This window comes from Macaca thibetana, chromosome 20 (genome assembly GCF_024542745.1).
Source record: "Macaca thibetana thibetana isolate TM-01 chromosome 20, ASM2454274v1, whole genome shotgun sequence".
NCBI classification, from domain to species: Eukaryota; Metazoa; Chordata; class Mammalia; order Primates; family Cercopithecidae; genus Macaca; species Macaca thibetana.
The window spans coordinates 49,730,234-49,746,964 of record NC_065597.1 but is presented as its reverse complement, the minus strand read 5'-3'; the positions used below and the strand labels follow the sequence as shown (position 1 = coordinate 49,746,964).

At 49.9% G+C, this 16,731-nt stretch overlaps 1 protein-coding gene across 3 annotated transcripts in view; it reads left to right on the top strand.

The window, feature by feature from the left end:
* Window positions 1–16,731, top strand: part of KATNIP (katanin interacting protein) — a 233,638-nt gene that overhangs the window by 80,825 nt on the left and 136,082 nt on the right. For all 3 annotated transcript variants that reach the window (XM_050773880.1, XM_050773878.1, XM_050773879.1), the window contains one exon: window positions 1,714–1,811. In XM_050773880.1, the coding sequence (XP_050629837.1) occupies window positions 1,714–1,811 (98 nt within the window). The remainder of the gene's footprint in view (window positions 1–1,713; window positions 1,812–16,731) is intronic.

Here is a 16,731-nt window from a genome sequence, read left to right as displayed (position 1 = left end):
AAAGCAGTTAATTTCTAGCTTTTACATTTCCTGGGTCTTAAGTCAGTACTTTAAGGAAATGTCTAGGGAAATTTTGGATTATATCTGATTTTTCACTTGATATGTCTTAACTTTAGTACCTAACCCCTGTGTAATATTTGATTCCACTTCTCATTTCTGCATTTAGTTAATCCATACCGTGCCTACTTTAAATGGATTTCGTGTGCCCTATAAGAAAACCGCAGGAAGCTTGTGTATAATAGAAAAATACCCAACCCAGCCTAGCATAGACACCAAAAATGATTGGACAGTTGAATGAATGAAACAGCAGAGCACGTGGAGTCAGGATACCATGGGGAAGCCACTTAGTCTCTCTGTGCCTTTGTTTGCTCATCTCTAAAATGGGACTCAGCGAGGCATGGTGGCTCCTGCCTGTAATCCCAGCACTTTGGGAGGCCGAAGTGGGCAGATCGTTTGAGCTCAGGAGTTAGAGGCTAGCCTGGGCAACATTGTGAGACCCTGTCTCTGCAAAAAATACAAAAAGTAGCTGGGCATGGTGGTGCATGCCTGTAGTCTCAGCTACTCAGGAGACTGAGGCAGGAGGATTCATTGAGCCCAGGAAGTCAACGTTGCAGTGAGCTATGACCATGCCACCGTACTCCAGCCTGGGTGACAGAGTGAGACCCTGTTTCAAAATAAATAAATAAATATTTAAAAAATAAAATAAAATGGGACTGGCGAGACTGCTTATCCCAAGTAGTTGTCAGAATGCCTTTCAAGGTAGGCTGCCTTGTTGGAGAGGCCAGTGTGCTACCAAACAAGTTACAAGAGGATCTGAAATGAGGCAGACTGGACTTGAATGAACCCTGTTCTGCCACTTTCTGGCTTTGAGACCTTAGGCAGTTAGGACCTCTCTGACCCTCAGTTACCTCTTGCATAAAATGGGAATAATTATGCCTGCCTTGCAGGCTTGCTGGGAAGATAAAATGATGTAAGAAATGTAAGTTCTCTGGCACACAGTAACTTTGATTTGTGTTATTCTAATCTATGGCCTCACAGACATGGTAACATCCCAAGCCATTAATATATATAGTAAAAGTCAAAACAACAACAAAAGGGCAAGAGGAGAAAGTGATTCCTGAAATGTTTTCCTAGGAGAGCCACTGCAATTGATCTCAAAGTGTAGCTTGAGCTCCCCAGCCCCCAGGGCAAAGAGGGAAACCAGTGGCTCTCCTAGTTTTCATGGTGGAGGCAGACCTGCTGCTAGTAAGGAGAATTCAGCTTTTCCTGGTCCAGGTTTCAGGGCGGAAGACATAACAGGAATCTGTGTACTTGGAACACCAGCAGTACCTTCATTCATTCATTCAGCAAAGAGATTCACCCTCTACCCTCTTTTACACAAATGATGACCTCTTGTACCGGCTGTCCTGAACCTTGTCTCTGTAGCTTAGAGACTCTTCTCTGTATGTATAGATCTGTCTGATCTGAGTATGTACTATACATATTATTCCATGGCATGGATATACTGGAACTTATTTACCCATTCCTTTTTTGCTCAACATTTAGCTTGTTTTCTAATGTCTTGTTGCCACAAACAGTGCTGTAGTCAATGTCCTCATACACAAGACTTTGGGCACACTGATACGTATTTTAGACATGAGTTACACACCAACCCAGTACTGTGAGCTTGTCATCAGTGCCTCACCAAGTCTCCTTCCCTCGTCTCTGGTGCAGATTATGGACGAAGAACTCTGTTTCGAGAAGCTGAAGAAGGCTTAAGACGCGGTTCACGGACAGCCCCCAGTAAAGTCCAGCGCCGAGGATGGCACCAGGTCTGGAGATTGTGGCCCCAGCCCATGCTTTAGAATACAGAGTGTGGGTGGCTGTGGGAACAGAAATGCAATCAGAGCATTTAAAACACCCATGGGCCAGGCGCAGTGGCTCTTTTATGCAATCCCAGCATTTTGGGAGGGTGAGGTGGGAGGATCACTTTGAGCCCAGGAGTTCGAGACCAGCTTGGGCAACAAAGCGAGACCTCATCTCTACTAAAAATAAAAATAAAAAATTCGCCAGGTGTGGTAGCATATACCTCTAGTCCCAGCTGCTCAGGAGGCTGAGGTGCGAGGATTGCATGAGCCCAGAAGTTTAAGGCTGCGGTGAGCTACAGTCGCACCACTGCACTCCAGCCTGGGCAACAGAGAAAGAGCCTGTCAAAACAAAACAAAACAAACAAACAAAAAAACACCCTATGGGGAGTAGGTGGGTCTAGCCAGGCACAGTCGTGTTCCCTTTCTGCATGTGGAACTGACCTCTGGAGAGACCTCTCCGCTGCATGGCCCTCCCCTTTGGATGTGGCCACTCCAGCCCCACAGGGGGGTGTAGAAGGGTCAGACTCACAGTCCCATCATGATGACTCATTCATTCAGCTCTTTTTTTTTTTTTTTTTTTTTTTTTATTAAGTATCCCCTATGTGCCAGGCACAGTCCTGGATGCCAGGGATACAGTGGGTGCATATGACAAAGCCCCTGCCCCATATAACCGAGATGCCATTTTGGGTTGCAGCTGGTGTGCTGATGTCAGGAGCTTGCATTTCGGAACATCTACCTCAGTTACCAGGCATAGGCTCAGCTCCCATGTAACTCGTCTCCTTTGCCCTCCCAGCAGAACTGTAGAGTACGTTCCAACATTGTCCCTGTTTATAAGGAGCTGAAGAGATGGAGGTTCAGAAAAGTTCAGTGAGTTTTCCAAGGTCAACAGCTAAGAAGTGGCAGAATCAAGAGTCAATCTTAGATCCTTTGCCCCAAATTCTGTGTTCTTGCTCATATAGTTCTTGATATTTTACCTCGTAGTCACTCACACCTTACTGGGGACCAGCAGGTCCCAGCCCCGTCAAATGAAGAATGACGAGGTACACAAACTTGGAAAGGAAAGCTTTATTTCTCAAAAAGGGTGGCAGCCTCCCTCCCGGGTGGCCATTCCGGCAGGCTAGGAAACACAGCCTCAGGCCAGAAGCCAGAAACCTGCACTTTGAAGTTCAGAGGGATAAGACAGGGATTTATGCTGAATAGGTGGCCCAATATACATATTCAGTAAGCTGTAGGAGGAGTTATGAATATTTATAAACGGAGACATATGCACATGTGCAGTTGAGCTTCATGCCTCTCCATGGATCCATCGTCAAAAAATGGCGGCATTAGCAGGATCTGAGAGTGGAGGTTTTGGCCTTCTGTCAAAAGGCGAATCAGGAGACACGGAAACCCTCATTGTGCATCCTCCATAGAGGGGTCAGAACCACTCCATGGTCAGTGGTCTCTTACCAGGAAGAAATGCTGGTCAGTTGTATAGTAACCACAGAAGGGAGGGGCAGCAGGCAGGCTGTTGGTTGCTATCAGTGGTGGAGTCTTTGAAAAGGGCTTGTTTCTTTCTTTCTTTTTTTTTTTGTTTGAGACAGAGTCTCACTCTGTCACCCTGGGTGGAGTGCAGTGGTATGATCTTGGCTCACTGCAACCTCCACCTCCCGGTTTCAAGCGATTTTCCTGCTTCAACCTCCCAAGTAGCTGGGATTACAGGTGCCTGCCACCACACTCACCTAATTTTGTATTTTTAATAGAGATGGGGTTTCACCATGTTGGCCAAACTGGTCTCAAACTCCTGACCTCAGGTGATCTGCCTGCCTCAGCCTCCCAAAGTGCTGGCATTACAGGCGTAAACCACCGCACCCAGCCGGAAAGGGCTGGTTTGTTTTTAACCCTTAGAAAAGAAAACCTCCTGGCGGGTAATGAGGGAGGGGATATAATGAGGCATGTCTGACCTCCCATCCTATCATGGCTGGGAACTCAGTTTTAAGGTTTCTCTGGGGTCCCCTTGGCCAAGAAGGGGTTCATTCAGTTGGCTGGGATCTTGAGATTTTATTTCTCAGCCCCGACTGTACATTTAAATGGCCTAGGGAGGTTTTAAAATATAGATGCTCAGGCCCCACCCCCGGAGATTCTGACTTGCTGAGGCTTAAGCAGTGTTACTTTTTAAATTACTGTAACTTTTTCTCTTTACAATTTATTTATTTTTTTACTATATTTTTATTTTTTATATAAAATAAAATTTAAATATATTATTTATTTTTATATATTTATTTATTTATTTTTATTCACTATATTACCCAGGCTTGAACTTTTGGCCTCAAGTGATCCTCCTGCCCCGGCCTCCCAAAGTGCTGAGATTTCAGGCATGAGCCACCACGCCAGGCCTGTTGTTATTTTTTAACTTTGTGTTCACCAAGATTGGGAACTACTACCACATACCATTTCACACTGTACTAAATGTATGGGACTATAGTTAAATGCTTTCATACCCTTTGTCAGCCCACCCACAATAACCCTATAGGTCAGAAAATGTCCTCATTGTGCTACTGAAGAAATCAAGACCAAGAGAGGTAAAGTGACTTTCTCAGAGTCGCATAGCTACTAAGGAGGAAGGCAGACTGGAAGTTGAACTCTGGGCCTGTGCTTACAAACCCAGTCGTCTTTCTGCCTCCCCACAGGAGCATCTTCAAGTCATTGATTAATTGGGGAAGGGTGTCCCTGCCAGACCTCAGTGCTGAGGAGCAAGGCCTGGAGGACACACAGCCTGGAGACCTCCTTTTGTCCCCTGCAATGAATATTAATTTGTTGCTAATGAGGCCTTTCTCCACTTCTCACTTAAGACAGTTCTTCTAGTCGTTTTGAGAGCCTTCTATTATCAGGAGCCATATTTGTGTCTTAGACTGTGGCTTAAGAGCTGGCCCTAGAGTCTGTGCAATTTAAAAAACTTGGCCTAAGATTAATTAGCATCCTCCTCAGTCTCTCCTTGTGGTCCCACACTTCACAGGGCCTAATCATAGCTAATTTCCTGATTTCCTGATGCCTCGAGGGCTGTAATTGTCCTTCTACACTGTAGCAGTCAGGGGTCAGTCAGTGCCTAACAGCAGAGACCACTCAGGCTATTTTAAGCAGAAACAAATGCAGTGCAGGGAGTCGGGTGCTTACAAAGTCCTTGGGCTAGCATGAGGAGTGGACTCTGGGCTGGGCTTCTAGGAATGGTGCCTCAAAAGCATGACCACTTAGCCTGGGCCCGCCAGGAGAGCAGCTGCCTAGGACACCGTTGGGAAGGCAGGGGATCAGCATCAGGAAGGTGTCACCTTAGCTGCAATCCAGGAATCAGGGAGTTACTGCCCCAGCTGTTGGCCTCAGAGTGACCCCATGCCTGCTAGGACAACGCTATGAAGACCCTGCCCCGCAGTGTGGCTAGCCAGCCAGGAACATTGTGGTAGAGCTCTATGCCACCAGGACTGTGCTTAGCATTGAAACAGCCAACATCCATCCCCCTCCTCTCCTCACCTCACTTCTGCTTTCCCTGGCTCGTGTGATGCCATCTGATTGGCTGAACCTAAAGCACACCCAGAACCCAAGCCAAAATTTAACCATAATAGGTACATTGCACGATACTGGCAAGCCTATACACGTAGACACCGGGTTTCAGCAGAGAGAGATGTTTAATTGTAGGGCCGCCAAATGAGATGGGAGGAAACCTCAAATCTGTCTCCCGAAGGAGTTTGGGGCCAGTGTTTTTAAGGGTTTTGGTGTGGGCTGATGTGTGGAGATCATTGATTGGTGGAAGAGTGCAGGGTGAAGTCACGGGACAGGGAGATGAAGAAACTGTGTTCTCACGCAGATCCCGTTCTTCTGTGGGGGCCTTCAAACTGGCTAGCGTCAATTGTTTTGCTGGAATTTAAGATCTGGAAAACATCTTAAGCAATTCTTTTTTTTTTTTTTTTTTTTTTTTTTTGAGACAGAGTCTCGCTCTGTCGCCCAGGCTGGAGTGCAGTGGCGCGATCTCGGCTCACTGCAAGCTCCGCCTCCCGGGTTCACGCCATTCTCCTGCCTCAGCCTCCCGAGTAGCTGGGACTACAGGCGCCCACAACCGCGCCCGGCTAATTTTTTGTATTTTTAGTAGAGACGGGGTTTCACCGTGGTCTCGATCTCCTGACCTTGTGATCCGCCCGCCTCGGCCTCCCAAAGTGCTGGGATTACAGGCGTGAGCCACCGCGCCCGGCCCCTTAAGCAATTCTTAAACAAAAGCTTTAATGATTCTACAGTCAGAAATCTATATGGAATAATGGGAATGCTAATGGTCAGTATCCAGTGAATTTCAGTTACAAGGAAGTGGGTCAAAGTGCAGTGATTAATGCTGAATTATAGCTATATTCTGTGAGAATTCTTGTTAACCCTGTGAGGACAGCTTCAGCAAGGGAGTCTGGGAAATGCAGTATTTGGCTTTCTGGCCTCTCCCCCACAGAAAGGCTCCCCAGGAGGAGTGTGGGATGGGTACCGAGTGCCAGCCTCCTCCAGTCCAAAGCATGGACTCTGCTCCACACGCCCAGGCCTTTGGGGACCACCCTTAAAGATAGAGACAAACCAGGGAGCATTCAGAAGTGGTGAATGAACTACAACATGTGTCATGAATGAAATCATCTGTTAATGTAACAGACAGGCATTGGCACCCAGCAGGGCCCAGGCACTGTGCAAGGCTCTAGGGTTCAAAAAATCCAGGAAGGCTCAGTTCCTGCCTTTGAAGCTCGGGCTGTGCAAACATGGGACTGCTTAACTAGGCGGAGGGTGTGACACCTGACTTCAAACACACGGAGGGCGGGCCTGTGGGGTCCAGAAGTTAACCACTTGAAGCCTGTGGGTCAAACTTGCCCCAGATAATGGTTGTTAGACTCACAAAGTTTTAAAAAGACTTTTAGAAGCTTGCCAACATTTCAATTCACCAGATTTTATATTAAAAATATATCTAGCCAGGCACGATGGCTCATGCCTGTAATCCTAGCACTTTAGGAGGCCGAGGAAGGAGGATCACCTGAGCTCAGGAGTTCAAGACCATCCCGGGCAACATAGCAAGTCCCATCTCTACTAAAAATAAAAAAATTAGCCAGGCATAGTAGCGCACACTTCTAGTCCCAGCTACTGAGGAGGCTGAGACAGTTAGGATCGCTCGAGGCCAGAAGTTCAAGGGTGCAATGAACCATGACCGCACGACTGCACTCCAGCCTGGGGGACAGAGCAAGACCCTATCTCAAAATCAAAAATCTAGATTTCTTCTTCCCTGGAAAAAATGGAAAAGTCTGGCCCCCACGCTGGGCCATCCTCCTCCCCACTAGGCAGCCAGCAGCAGGAGCCGTGTCCAGCAGCTTTGCTTTGGACAGGGCACGAGCCTTCCTGTTTGCCAAAGTCCCCACCACTCCCCAGAGCTTCAGTGGTGAGGCTGAGTGGTAGCTGTGGTTTATTATCAGATTTAGGCTGTGGTTTCTCTTATCTTGTGTTTCCATTTCCCACCTGGCTCTTTGGGGCATTTGAATTTGTGGCCCCCGGAGAATGGAAGGAATAGGCATTAGACTGCTCACTGGCTATGTGCCCTGGAGCTGGCTGTGTAACCTCAGTGAGCTGTGTGTCTTGGAGCTGGCCGTGTAACCTCCGTGAGCTATGTGTCTTGGAGCTGGCTGAGTAACCTCTCTGAGCTGTGTGCCCCGGAGCTGGCTGAGTAACCTCTCTGAGCTGTGTGCCCCGGAGCTGGCTGTGTAACCTCTCTGAGCTGTGTGCCCCGGAGCTGGCTGAGTAACCTCTCTGAGCTGTGTGCCCCGGAGCTGGCCAGGTAACCTCTCTAAGCTATGTGCGCCAGATCTGGCCATGTGACTTCTGTGAGCTGTGTGCTCTGGAGCTGGCCATGTAACCAGTCTGAGCTTCGATTTCATCATCAGTGAAACCTCCCGGGGCTGCTGGAGTGGAGCGTGTGCAGCGTGCATTACAGGTGGTCCATCAGCAGGGGATGCCTGCTGCTTCAGGTGGGAACAGGTGACAGACATGTCCAGAGGAATGGCTAAGAGCACAGACCCTGGAACCTTCCAGCAGCCCCAGTGCAAAGTCTTGGCTCCACCTCCTGCCAGCTGCACAGTGGCTAAGATGCTTAACCCCTTGGTGCCTGCTCTCTCATTTGTCATGTGGGGTTGGTAATGGTAATTAATGAGGGCAATTAATGAGGATCAGATGGGCCCATGTTTGGAGAGAGGCTGAAGCAGTGCCTGGCACAGGAGAAATAGTCAGTGAATGGTACTGACTGTTGTTGTTTTAATCAGTGGCGGGGCAGATGGGGAGGGCAGCTGGGCCTGGAGGCCTCAGGGCCCTTCACTCTAGTATGTTCCTTTGCTCACTCATACTTTACTTCATTCATTCTGTGCTCATGTATTGAGCACATACTCAGTTTTGGCACTTACAGCTGCCGGGTTCCGAGCAGTGAGGCCAGCCCTGACTTCCTGGAGCTCGTATTGATGGGGAGCAGGTGGGGAGGTTGGGAAGGCAAAGGACCAAAGGCAAGCAAGTGAGTCGGGAGACAGTGCTACGAAGGAAGGACAGAGGACAGCAGCCTGAAAGAGAAGGTGTCAGGGAAGCGTTTTTTCAGTGAGGGTGTGCAGCACAGCCTCCCAAGGGACCCCATCGCAGCCAGGGCCTGAGAGTTACCTGGAGCCAGCCCCGGAAAGATCTGTGGCTGGGAGAGTGTTTCAGGTGAGGGGACAGTGAAGGCAGTGGGCACTGGGCACAGGCTAAAAGAAGGCGGGGTGATCAGGACAGGCTGGCAGAAAGGGTGGAGATGAGGGTGTCAGGGTTGCAGGTAGGAAGAACCAGCCATGCGGGGCCTAGAAGACCACAGGAGGAAGTTTGGATTTCAATCTAAATGTGAGGAATTTCCAAGAGGGTTGAAACAGTAGAGCTCCATGTTTGGGTTCATGTTTTGGGTTCATGTGTGCAGAAAGGACCGCCCACGGGGGCAAGGGGCTACAGGAGGAGCAGGAAGCCTTTGAAGCAGGGCTCCCTCTCTCTCCACCAACCTTCCCCAGCCCCCGTCCTTGCACCTCTGTTCCCTGTCCCTGAGCTGCCGCCAACTCATAGCTTCAGTGTTCCCCTGATCCATTGTGCCTTCTCCACGTGTGGTTTTGCACTCCCTCCATATTTGTTAGTTGAAAGTTTCCAAGACAGAGACAGTCTGAATCTCTTAGGTCATCTCTTTCTCAGGGCATGGCTTGGGCTGCTCCTGCTTAGCCTGGACGAGGCACCCCCTCCTACCTCAGTCGGCTATGACTGGAGCCCCTCAGAGACCAGGTCATTTGATGTAAACTCTGCCTGCCGTGGCCGCATGAGCAGGAACCATGAGTCCTGTAGCTTCTTGTCAAGAAGGCTGGAGGCAGAACAGTGAATAGGCTGGGCGTGCCAGCTATACTATTATTACCGTCATGAGGAAGACGGGCTGGATTGGTTTGCTCTGGCTCCAAGAAGTGGAGTTAAGTCCAAAGTTTCTCCATGGTAGACAGTCCATGGAGACGGAGTCTTGGGTCCACGGCATGGAGAGGAAGACAGTCTTTCTATCCTAACCCTTTTGGATGGGCTCCTGCCATGCTTAGAGGTAGCCGAGGGTAGGCAGAGTGGTCAAGGCAGCCAAGCCCCCAGTGGCCAGTGGCCAGTTCTCAAAAGCTACTCCACCAAGAGAGGGACCACTGTCCCCTCCCAGTCTTGGGGTTTCTCTTGTAGGGCGGTGCCAACCGGGAGAGATCAGCAGGGCCACACGGTCGCCTTGTGTATTCACGTCGGTCATCTGGGGACACCGTGGTGGGATGCAGTGGTCCCAGTGCACAGTGAGCGCCTGCAGTCGCAGCTTTATTCACAGTCCGCACAGCCCCCTTGCCTCCCCGTTCACCCTCTAAACTCTCCTCCTGGCTTCCTGGCTGTCTTGCTGGATTTTTTTTTTTCTTTTTCTTCTTCTTCTTCTTCTTTTTTTTTTTTTTTTTTTTTTTAGACAGGTTCTTGCTATATAGCCCACACTGGTCTTGAACTCCCAGGCTCATGCGATCCACCCACCTTGACCTCCCAAAGTGCTGGGATTACAAGAGTGAACCACTGCACCCAGCCCTGAAACTCTCTTGAATCACACACCCTGTTTCTACTGACCAAGCCCAATCCATTCACTGCCTCCAGGAGAACAGGTTTCTCTTCTTATGATCTCACCCAACAGTAAGAAAGCACATTGGGGTAGAGCTGCCCTGACAGGAGGGGCTGCGTCAGGTGTACTGGCCTCCAGATCCTTTGGTCAGAAGGTTACCGAGTCATCCCAACGCTGCCTGCTGGCTAAGACACTGATGACCTCCACCTGTAAAAATGCTTCCCGAACCCCTCCGATTCCTGGGGGTTTGGGGAAGATCATGGTGATGGCTGTGTTGGGCTCCCGAGCTGCCGCCTTCCCTGTGGAATGGGCTGGTGGTGATATATGGCCTCTTGTTCATACTGTCCTTTTCCCCCCACCACTTCTGGGCCTTAGATCTTTCTGCTGCTATCTGTGGATTAAGATTTATGGCTTCCTCAGCCTTGTAATACTTGGGTGGACAGCGGCCTAATCAACAGAGCCGTCGTTTACCAAAATGCTGTCAGATTTGATGAACGTCATCGGCTCTTAGCATTAAATTGCTAGTGAAGGGATTGGCCTTCCAGCAATTTACTGTGGGGTGGGCTTTCCTTAAAGGTCTCTAAAGCAAGTTTATTGCAATTGTTAAAGCAGAGGCTTTGCTCTCACTCAGCCACCATATCCCGTGTCCTGTTGTGGCCTGTGCAGCTTCAGCACCTTCAGAAAATCTCACAAGTGAAAATGGGAAGTGTTGGGGGCCCTGTCTCTTGTTATCTTCCTTCTGAGTTCTGAAACCCCTGCAGTGAGGACAACAAATGAAACAAGCCATAAAGCATTGGCCTTTCCAGTGACCTTGCACAACACAGACTGTCAGAGTGGGGAGCGCTGCTATTTCTAACAGATCAGACAAACCGGGGATGAACACATCAAGTCAGCCAGACCTTCCCACCCTAGACCTGCCTTTGTCAGTGTTTTAGAGCTCTCCTACCTCTAGAGGGAGCCATTTGCATACTGCACAACCTGCACAACCATGTGGGGCAGCCCCCAGCCTTGCTCTTTTTTTCTACTTGACAATAAGCTTTAATGCACACCTTTTAGAACACTTTGCGAAGAGGGATGGCAGATATGAACAAGTAACTCTGGGCATGAACTGGGCTGAGTGTGGGCCGGGTATGAAATAAGCTGGCCTTGGGCTGGCAAAAAGGAACATGGATTTTGGAGTGTCAGGGCTTTTAAATCCTCCTCCTGCATATGATTGATACTGCGAGGGTCTACCCAGGTCTGGGTGCTGCAAGTAGGCAGGAAAGAGCAGCCTCTTCGAAACACCCACTCAGGTACAGCAGCGTGCCAAGCGGGGAGCCAGCCAGGTGCACAGTCATCATCCCTTGCAAGGGCGTGGAGGTGGGAGGCAGGGAGCCGGGAGGCAGGGAGCCATGCACGGCCTGGGGGGCTGGGTTGGAACCTGCCAGCCCAGGCTGCTCACTGGAGGTGAGCCTTCCGTGTGGGCAGGGCTGCTTTCAATCTCCTCCCAGTGGTGGCAGAGGAGCCTCCCTGGGGCTGGGGGCGGGAGAGCAGGCCAGATGGAGGGACTATTTATTCCCCTCTCCAGCACCCACTCAGCATTAGAAACTCTTTCTGGACCACATTAATTTTGTCACATGTTGCTTCATAAACACATTCTCCCATTATGTGTGCTGTGTGACCTCCTTGAGGGCAGGGCATTGGTTTTAAAACATTTTTTTTTTCTTTTTTGTATCTTCCTGTGTTTTTAAAACCTTGTATGCAGTCGGTGCTCAGTAAGAGCTTGCTGATTCAGTGCCTTAATGCCGACTGCAAACCTGGGTCCTTACACCTCCGCGAGGTGAGCAGTGGTGCTAAAGGGAAGATGGGAAAACCGTAGAAGAGAAAGAGGCCAAGCGCGGTGGCTCACGCCTGTAATCCCACTTAGTACTCTTAGACCACACTTAGAGTACTTTCGGCGACCGAGGCGGGTGGATCACCTGAGGTCAGGAGTTCGATACCAGCCTGGCCAACGTGGTGAAACCCTGTCTCTACTAAAAATACAAAAAAATCAGCCGGACGTGGTGGTGAATGTCTGTAATCCCAGCTACTCGGGAGGCTGAGGCAGGATAATTGCCTAAACCCGGGAGGCAGAGGTTGCAGTGAGCTGAGATAGCGCCATTGCACTCCAGCCTGGGCAACAGAGTGAGACTCTGTCTCAAAAAAAAGGAGAGAGAGAGGCCAGGGCTTTCCTTGAACATTAGAGCTCTCTTTCATGCTTTCAATTCAAATCCAAGGCTAGCAGAGTTGTTCATCCCGATTCTTGTTATCTAGGGTCCAGGAGCTCAAACGATGTAATGGCCTATTCTTCATCTCTCAACTCCCCTGTGCCCCATGTGGTAGCAAGACAGGCCACCAGCAGCTGCCCACTTAGGTTCCGCCGCTCTGCTACCACATCTCTTCCACGCCCCAGAACCAGTCACCCAATCACTGGGGGCCAGGGGAATCACATACTCTGATTGGCTAGACCTGGGTCACGTGCTCATCCACCCCTGGGGAGGGCTCAGTGCCATGTGAACCTCTTGGGGCCCGGGCAGGAAGTGGGGAGCAAGACACCATCTCAAAAAGCAAAAATAGGGTGCTTTTACCAAACACAGGGGAGTGTGTGCTGGACAGGCAGAAACAACGGCTTCCACAACAAAGCCCCGTCAATCTCCTGATATGCTATTGGAAATTGAATGTGCGTGCGTATAAATTACCTGGGATCTTGCTCAGATTCACATTCTGATTCCCAGGGCAAAGGAGGAGCCTGGAATTCTGCATTTCTCACAAATTCCCAGGAGATAACCAGTGCTGCTGGTCGGTGGACCACACTTAGAGTAGCAGGGTCCTAGTCCGGGCCCCCTTTCTCTGGACAAAGGACTAGAAACCCATGGGGAGGCCAGGCAACACCCCAGGCCCTGGCCAGTGCTGGTGAGTCAGGCAGCTATTCAGGCCTGGGCCCCGTGCCCCGTGGTCCCTTCTCCTTGCCCCCACTCAAGCCATCTCTTCCCCAGCTGGAAGGCCTCCTAGTATTTGGATGTTAATTGAGTAGTTTCTGGGGAGGAGGGAGGAGCGTTCTGGGAGGTATGGTGGAAAATTCAAATCAATGATGAACTTCAAAGCCTTTACAGCTTCATCTCAGTCGAGGCAGGAAGACCTCCAGGAATCTCCGGGCCTGGAAACGGTCGGTGTTGGTTATATGTTCGGGTAGTGCTTTCCTTCCACGGGCCCTAGCGCCGAGGCTAACGCATGTGCCAAGAGCGAGTTGATGGGGCCTGGGAGGAAGCTGCGCCATATGTGGAGCTGGAGCCCAAGGCAACATGGGACAGATGGTCAAGCCGAGGAGCGGAGAAAGTGGAAACAGCAGGGGCCACTGGGAGTCCGGAGGGGCATCTGGAAGCAACCTGTCTTCTATAGGAAGGCGGGGTCGTGCTGCACCCCGCCTCCTCCCTGTTCTCCCAGGGAGAATCCCTAGCTGCTTTTCTTCAGCTCTTTCCACCATTTCTCTAAGATCTTTTCTTCAAATGGTCTGTAACTCAGCCCCTGCCTCCTTTTTTGTGTTAGATATGCTCGGGAAATTCCTCCTCTTTTTTTTTTTTCTTTTTCTTTTGTGTGTTTTTTTTTTTTTTTTTTTTTTTTTTTTTTAGATCTCGCTCTGTTGCCCAGGCTGGAATGAAGTGGTGTGATCTCGGCTCACCGCACCCTCTGCCTCCTGGGTTCAAGCGATTCTGCTGCCTCAGCCTCCTGAGTAGCTGGGATTACAGATGTGTGCCACCATGTCAGCTAACTTTTTGCATTTTTAGTGGAGACAGGGTTTCGCCATGCTGGCCAGGCTGGTCTCAAACTCCCGGGGCCTCAGGTAGCCTGCCTGCCTCGGCTTCCCAAAGTTCTGGGATTACAGGTGTGAGCCACCGCACCCAGCCAGGGAAATTCTCTAATGCCAGTCCAAAGGCCACTGTAGCCCAGGCTGGACACATTGTTTCTTTATTTTTTTTTTTTTTTTTTTTTTTAGAGACAAAGTCTCACCATGTTGCCCAGGCTGCTCTCAAAATCCTGTCCTCAAACAATCCTTCCGCCTCGGCCTTCCAAAGAGCTGAGATTAGAGGTGTGAGCCACCACACCCAGCCCAGGTAGGGCACATTTATTCTTCAACATGCCTGCTGGGGGCAGTACAACATGGTGATTTAGAACAAGGGTTCATCCACAACTATAGCCCTTGGGCCAAATCTAGCCTCAGCCCGTATTTGTAAATAAAGTGTTATTGGAACACAGCCATGCCCATTTCTTTAGTCACTGCCCGTGGCTGCTTTTGAGCTGCAGTAGGATTGCTGAGTATCCTAACAGAGACCATATAGCTTGCAAAGTCTAAAATACTCTCTGGCCCCTTATAGGAAGTATCGGCCCATCTTTGGTTTAGTGTCAGGTCTGTGATTAGGCTGTGCAACTTCCTCGCTGTGTGGCCTTGGGCAAGTGGCCTACACCCTTGTGACTCAGTTTCCTCCTTGGGTTGCTTTGAGAACTAAATGAGCAGCCAGGCGCTGTGGCTCACGCCTGTAATCCCAACACTTTGGGAGGCCAAGGCGGGTGGATCACCTGAGGTCAGGAGTTTGAGACCAGCCTGTCCAACTTGGCAAAACCCTGTCTCTACTAAAAATACAAAAATTATCTGGGCCCAGTGGCGGGCATCTGTAATCCCAGCTACTCAGGAGGCTGAGGCAGGAGAATTGCTTGAACCCAGGAGGCAGACGTTGCAGTGAGTCAAGATTGCCCCGCTGCACTCCAGGCTGGGTAACAGTTAGAGTGAGACTGTCTCAAAAAAAAAAAAAAAAGAAACTAAATGAGTGAATGCACCTGAGTGCTTGGAGTGGCACCCAGTGACATGGCACATAGTGTGAAAGCATTGATGGGGGAGCGGGGCATTGTGAACTTGGATCTGAAAGGAGTTCTGTCTAAACTACTAGAATCCGGTAGGTCAGTAAGACTCTGACATCATTTTCTTCATCATCTAGATAATCCTTAGGTTTACTAAACCTGCAGGGGATTGAATATTACAGGGGGCGAAGGATTCTAACTCCAGGGCTTCAAGGGAAATGCATGTCCTAATTACCACCAACACCACCCCCCATTTTTCTTCTTTTTTATTTTTATTTTTTTGCTGCTTCTAGGACAGTTCTAGGAAATTGCTTTTTCTAGGGCCAATTTCTCCCTAGTCCATCTTCCAGAGACATAATCTTTTTTTTTTTTTTTTTTTTTTTTACAGAGTTTCACTCTGTTGCCCAGGCTGGAGTGCAGTAGCAAGATCTCGGCTCACAGCAACCTCCACCTGCCAGGCTCAAGCGATTCTCCTGCCTCAGGCTCCCAAGTACCAGGGACTATAGGCACATACCACTACACCTGGCTAATTTTTGTATTTTTGGTAGATACAGGGTTTCACCATGTTGGCCAGGCTGGTCTCGAACTCCTAACCTCAAGTGATCCGCCCGCCTCAGCCTCCCAAAGTGCTGGGATTACAGGTGTGAACCACTGTGCCTGGCCAAAGACATAATCTTGATCATGCTTTCCCCAGCCCCTCCTAACTCCAGAGCCTTCTATGATAACAGCCCTAGTGGGCATCTGGCTGGGTGCCACCCCCATTCACAGGCTCCCACAGAGGGCTTCTCTTTCAATTTCCCCCTGCGTCATTTTTCTTTTAGTCACTTATCCTTCTCTGAGCCCTTCTTTGCGCACTTTTTCTTTAGAGACAGGATCTCGCTTTGTCACCCAGGCTGTAGCATAGTGATGTGATCATAGCTCACTGCAGCCTCGAACTCCTGGGCTCAAGTGATCCTCTTGCCTTGGCCTCCCAAGTAGTTGGGACTACAGGCACATATCACCACACCCGGCTAATTTATCTATTTATTTTTTTAGCGATGGGGTCTCACTATATTGCCCAGACTGGTTTCAAACTCCAGGACTCAAGCAGTCCTCCCATCTCAGCCTCCCAAAGTGCTGGGATTACAGGCATGAGTCACCTCGCCCAGCCCCATTACCCTTGAGTACCCCTTATGTGAGTCTTAGAGTTCATGCACATACTCTGTATCCTGTTCTATCTTTCAGCAATAGGGCCAGGACAGGGTGAAGTAAGTAAGGCACCTGGAGCGGAATATTAAAGGAGGCCTCATGCTCAGATTTGTGCATGGGCGGGTCGGTGCCTGAGAGTGAGACCCCCTTCAATATCACACCCTGAGCACCTTGCTTCCCTCAAGCCAGCCCCGGCCCTGCTTACTGAGTCCAACACAATCAGCTTTACCTCCAGCCTTAGAGCAGGTGGCAGTTTCTCTGGTTCACTACCAGAGGACATGGTTGGCTGGCTTTTGGGGGCTATGCCAAATGAAACATACACCTGAGAGGCAGTCTGGTGACCTGTGCAGAGTTGATGCCATGTAAATAGGTGCAGCCCTGAGGTGCTGTGTGCCAAAGCCCCAGCCGAGGGCTCACCTGCGTCGCTGCGTGTCATCCTTGTGGCAGCCCTCTAATGAAGATTCACGAGTGCCGTCTTAACAGATTTGGAAACCGGTGCTCAGGGAGGCTAGGTGACTTGCTGAAGGTCACACATGGAGTAAGCATCAGAGTTCCAGGAATTGCGTAGCCTGCCTGAGTCTAGAACCCAGGCCCTTCACCACACAGGAGCCGCAGTAACAGAAACACAAAAGTAACAAGTGGCCAGCGTGGGTTAGCAAGTGGGATGGA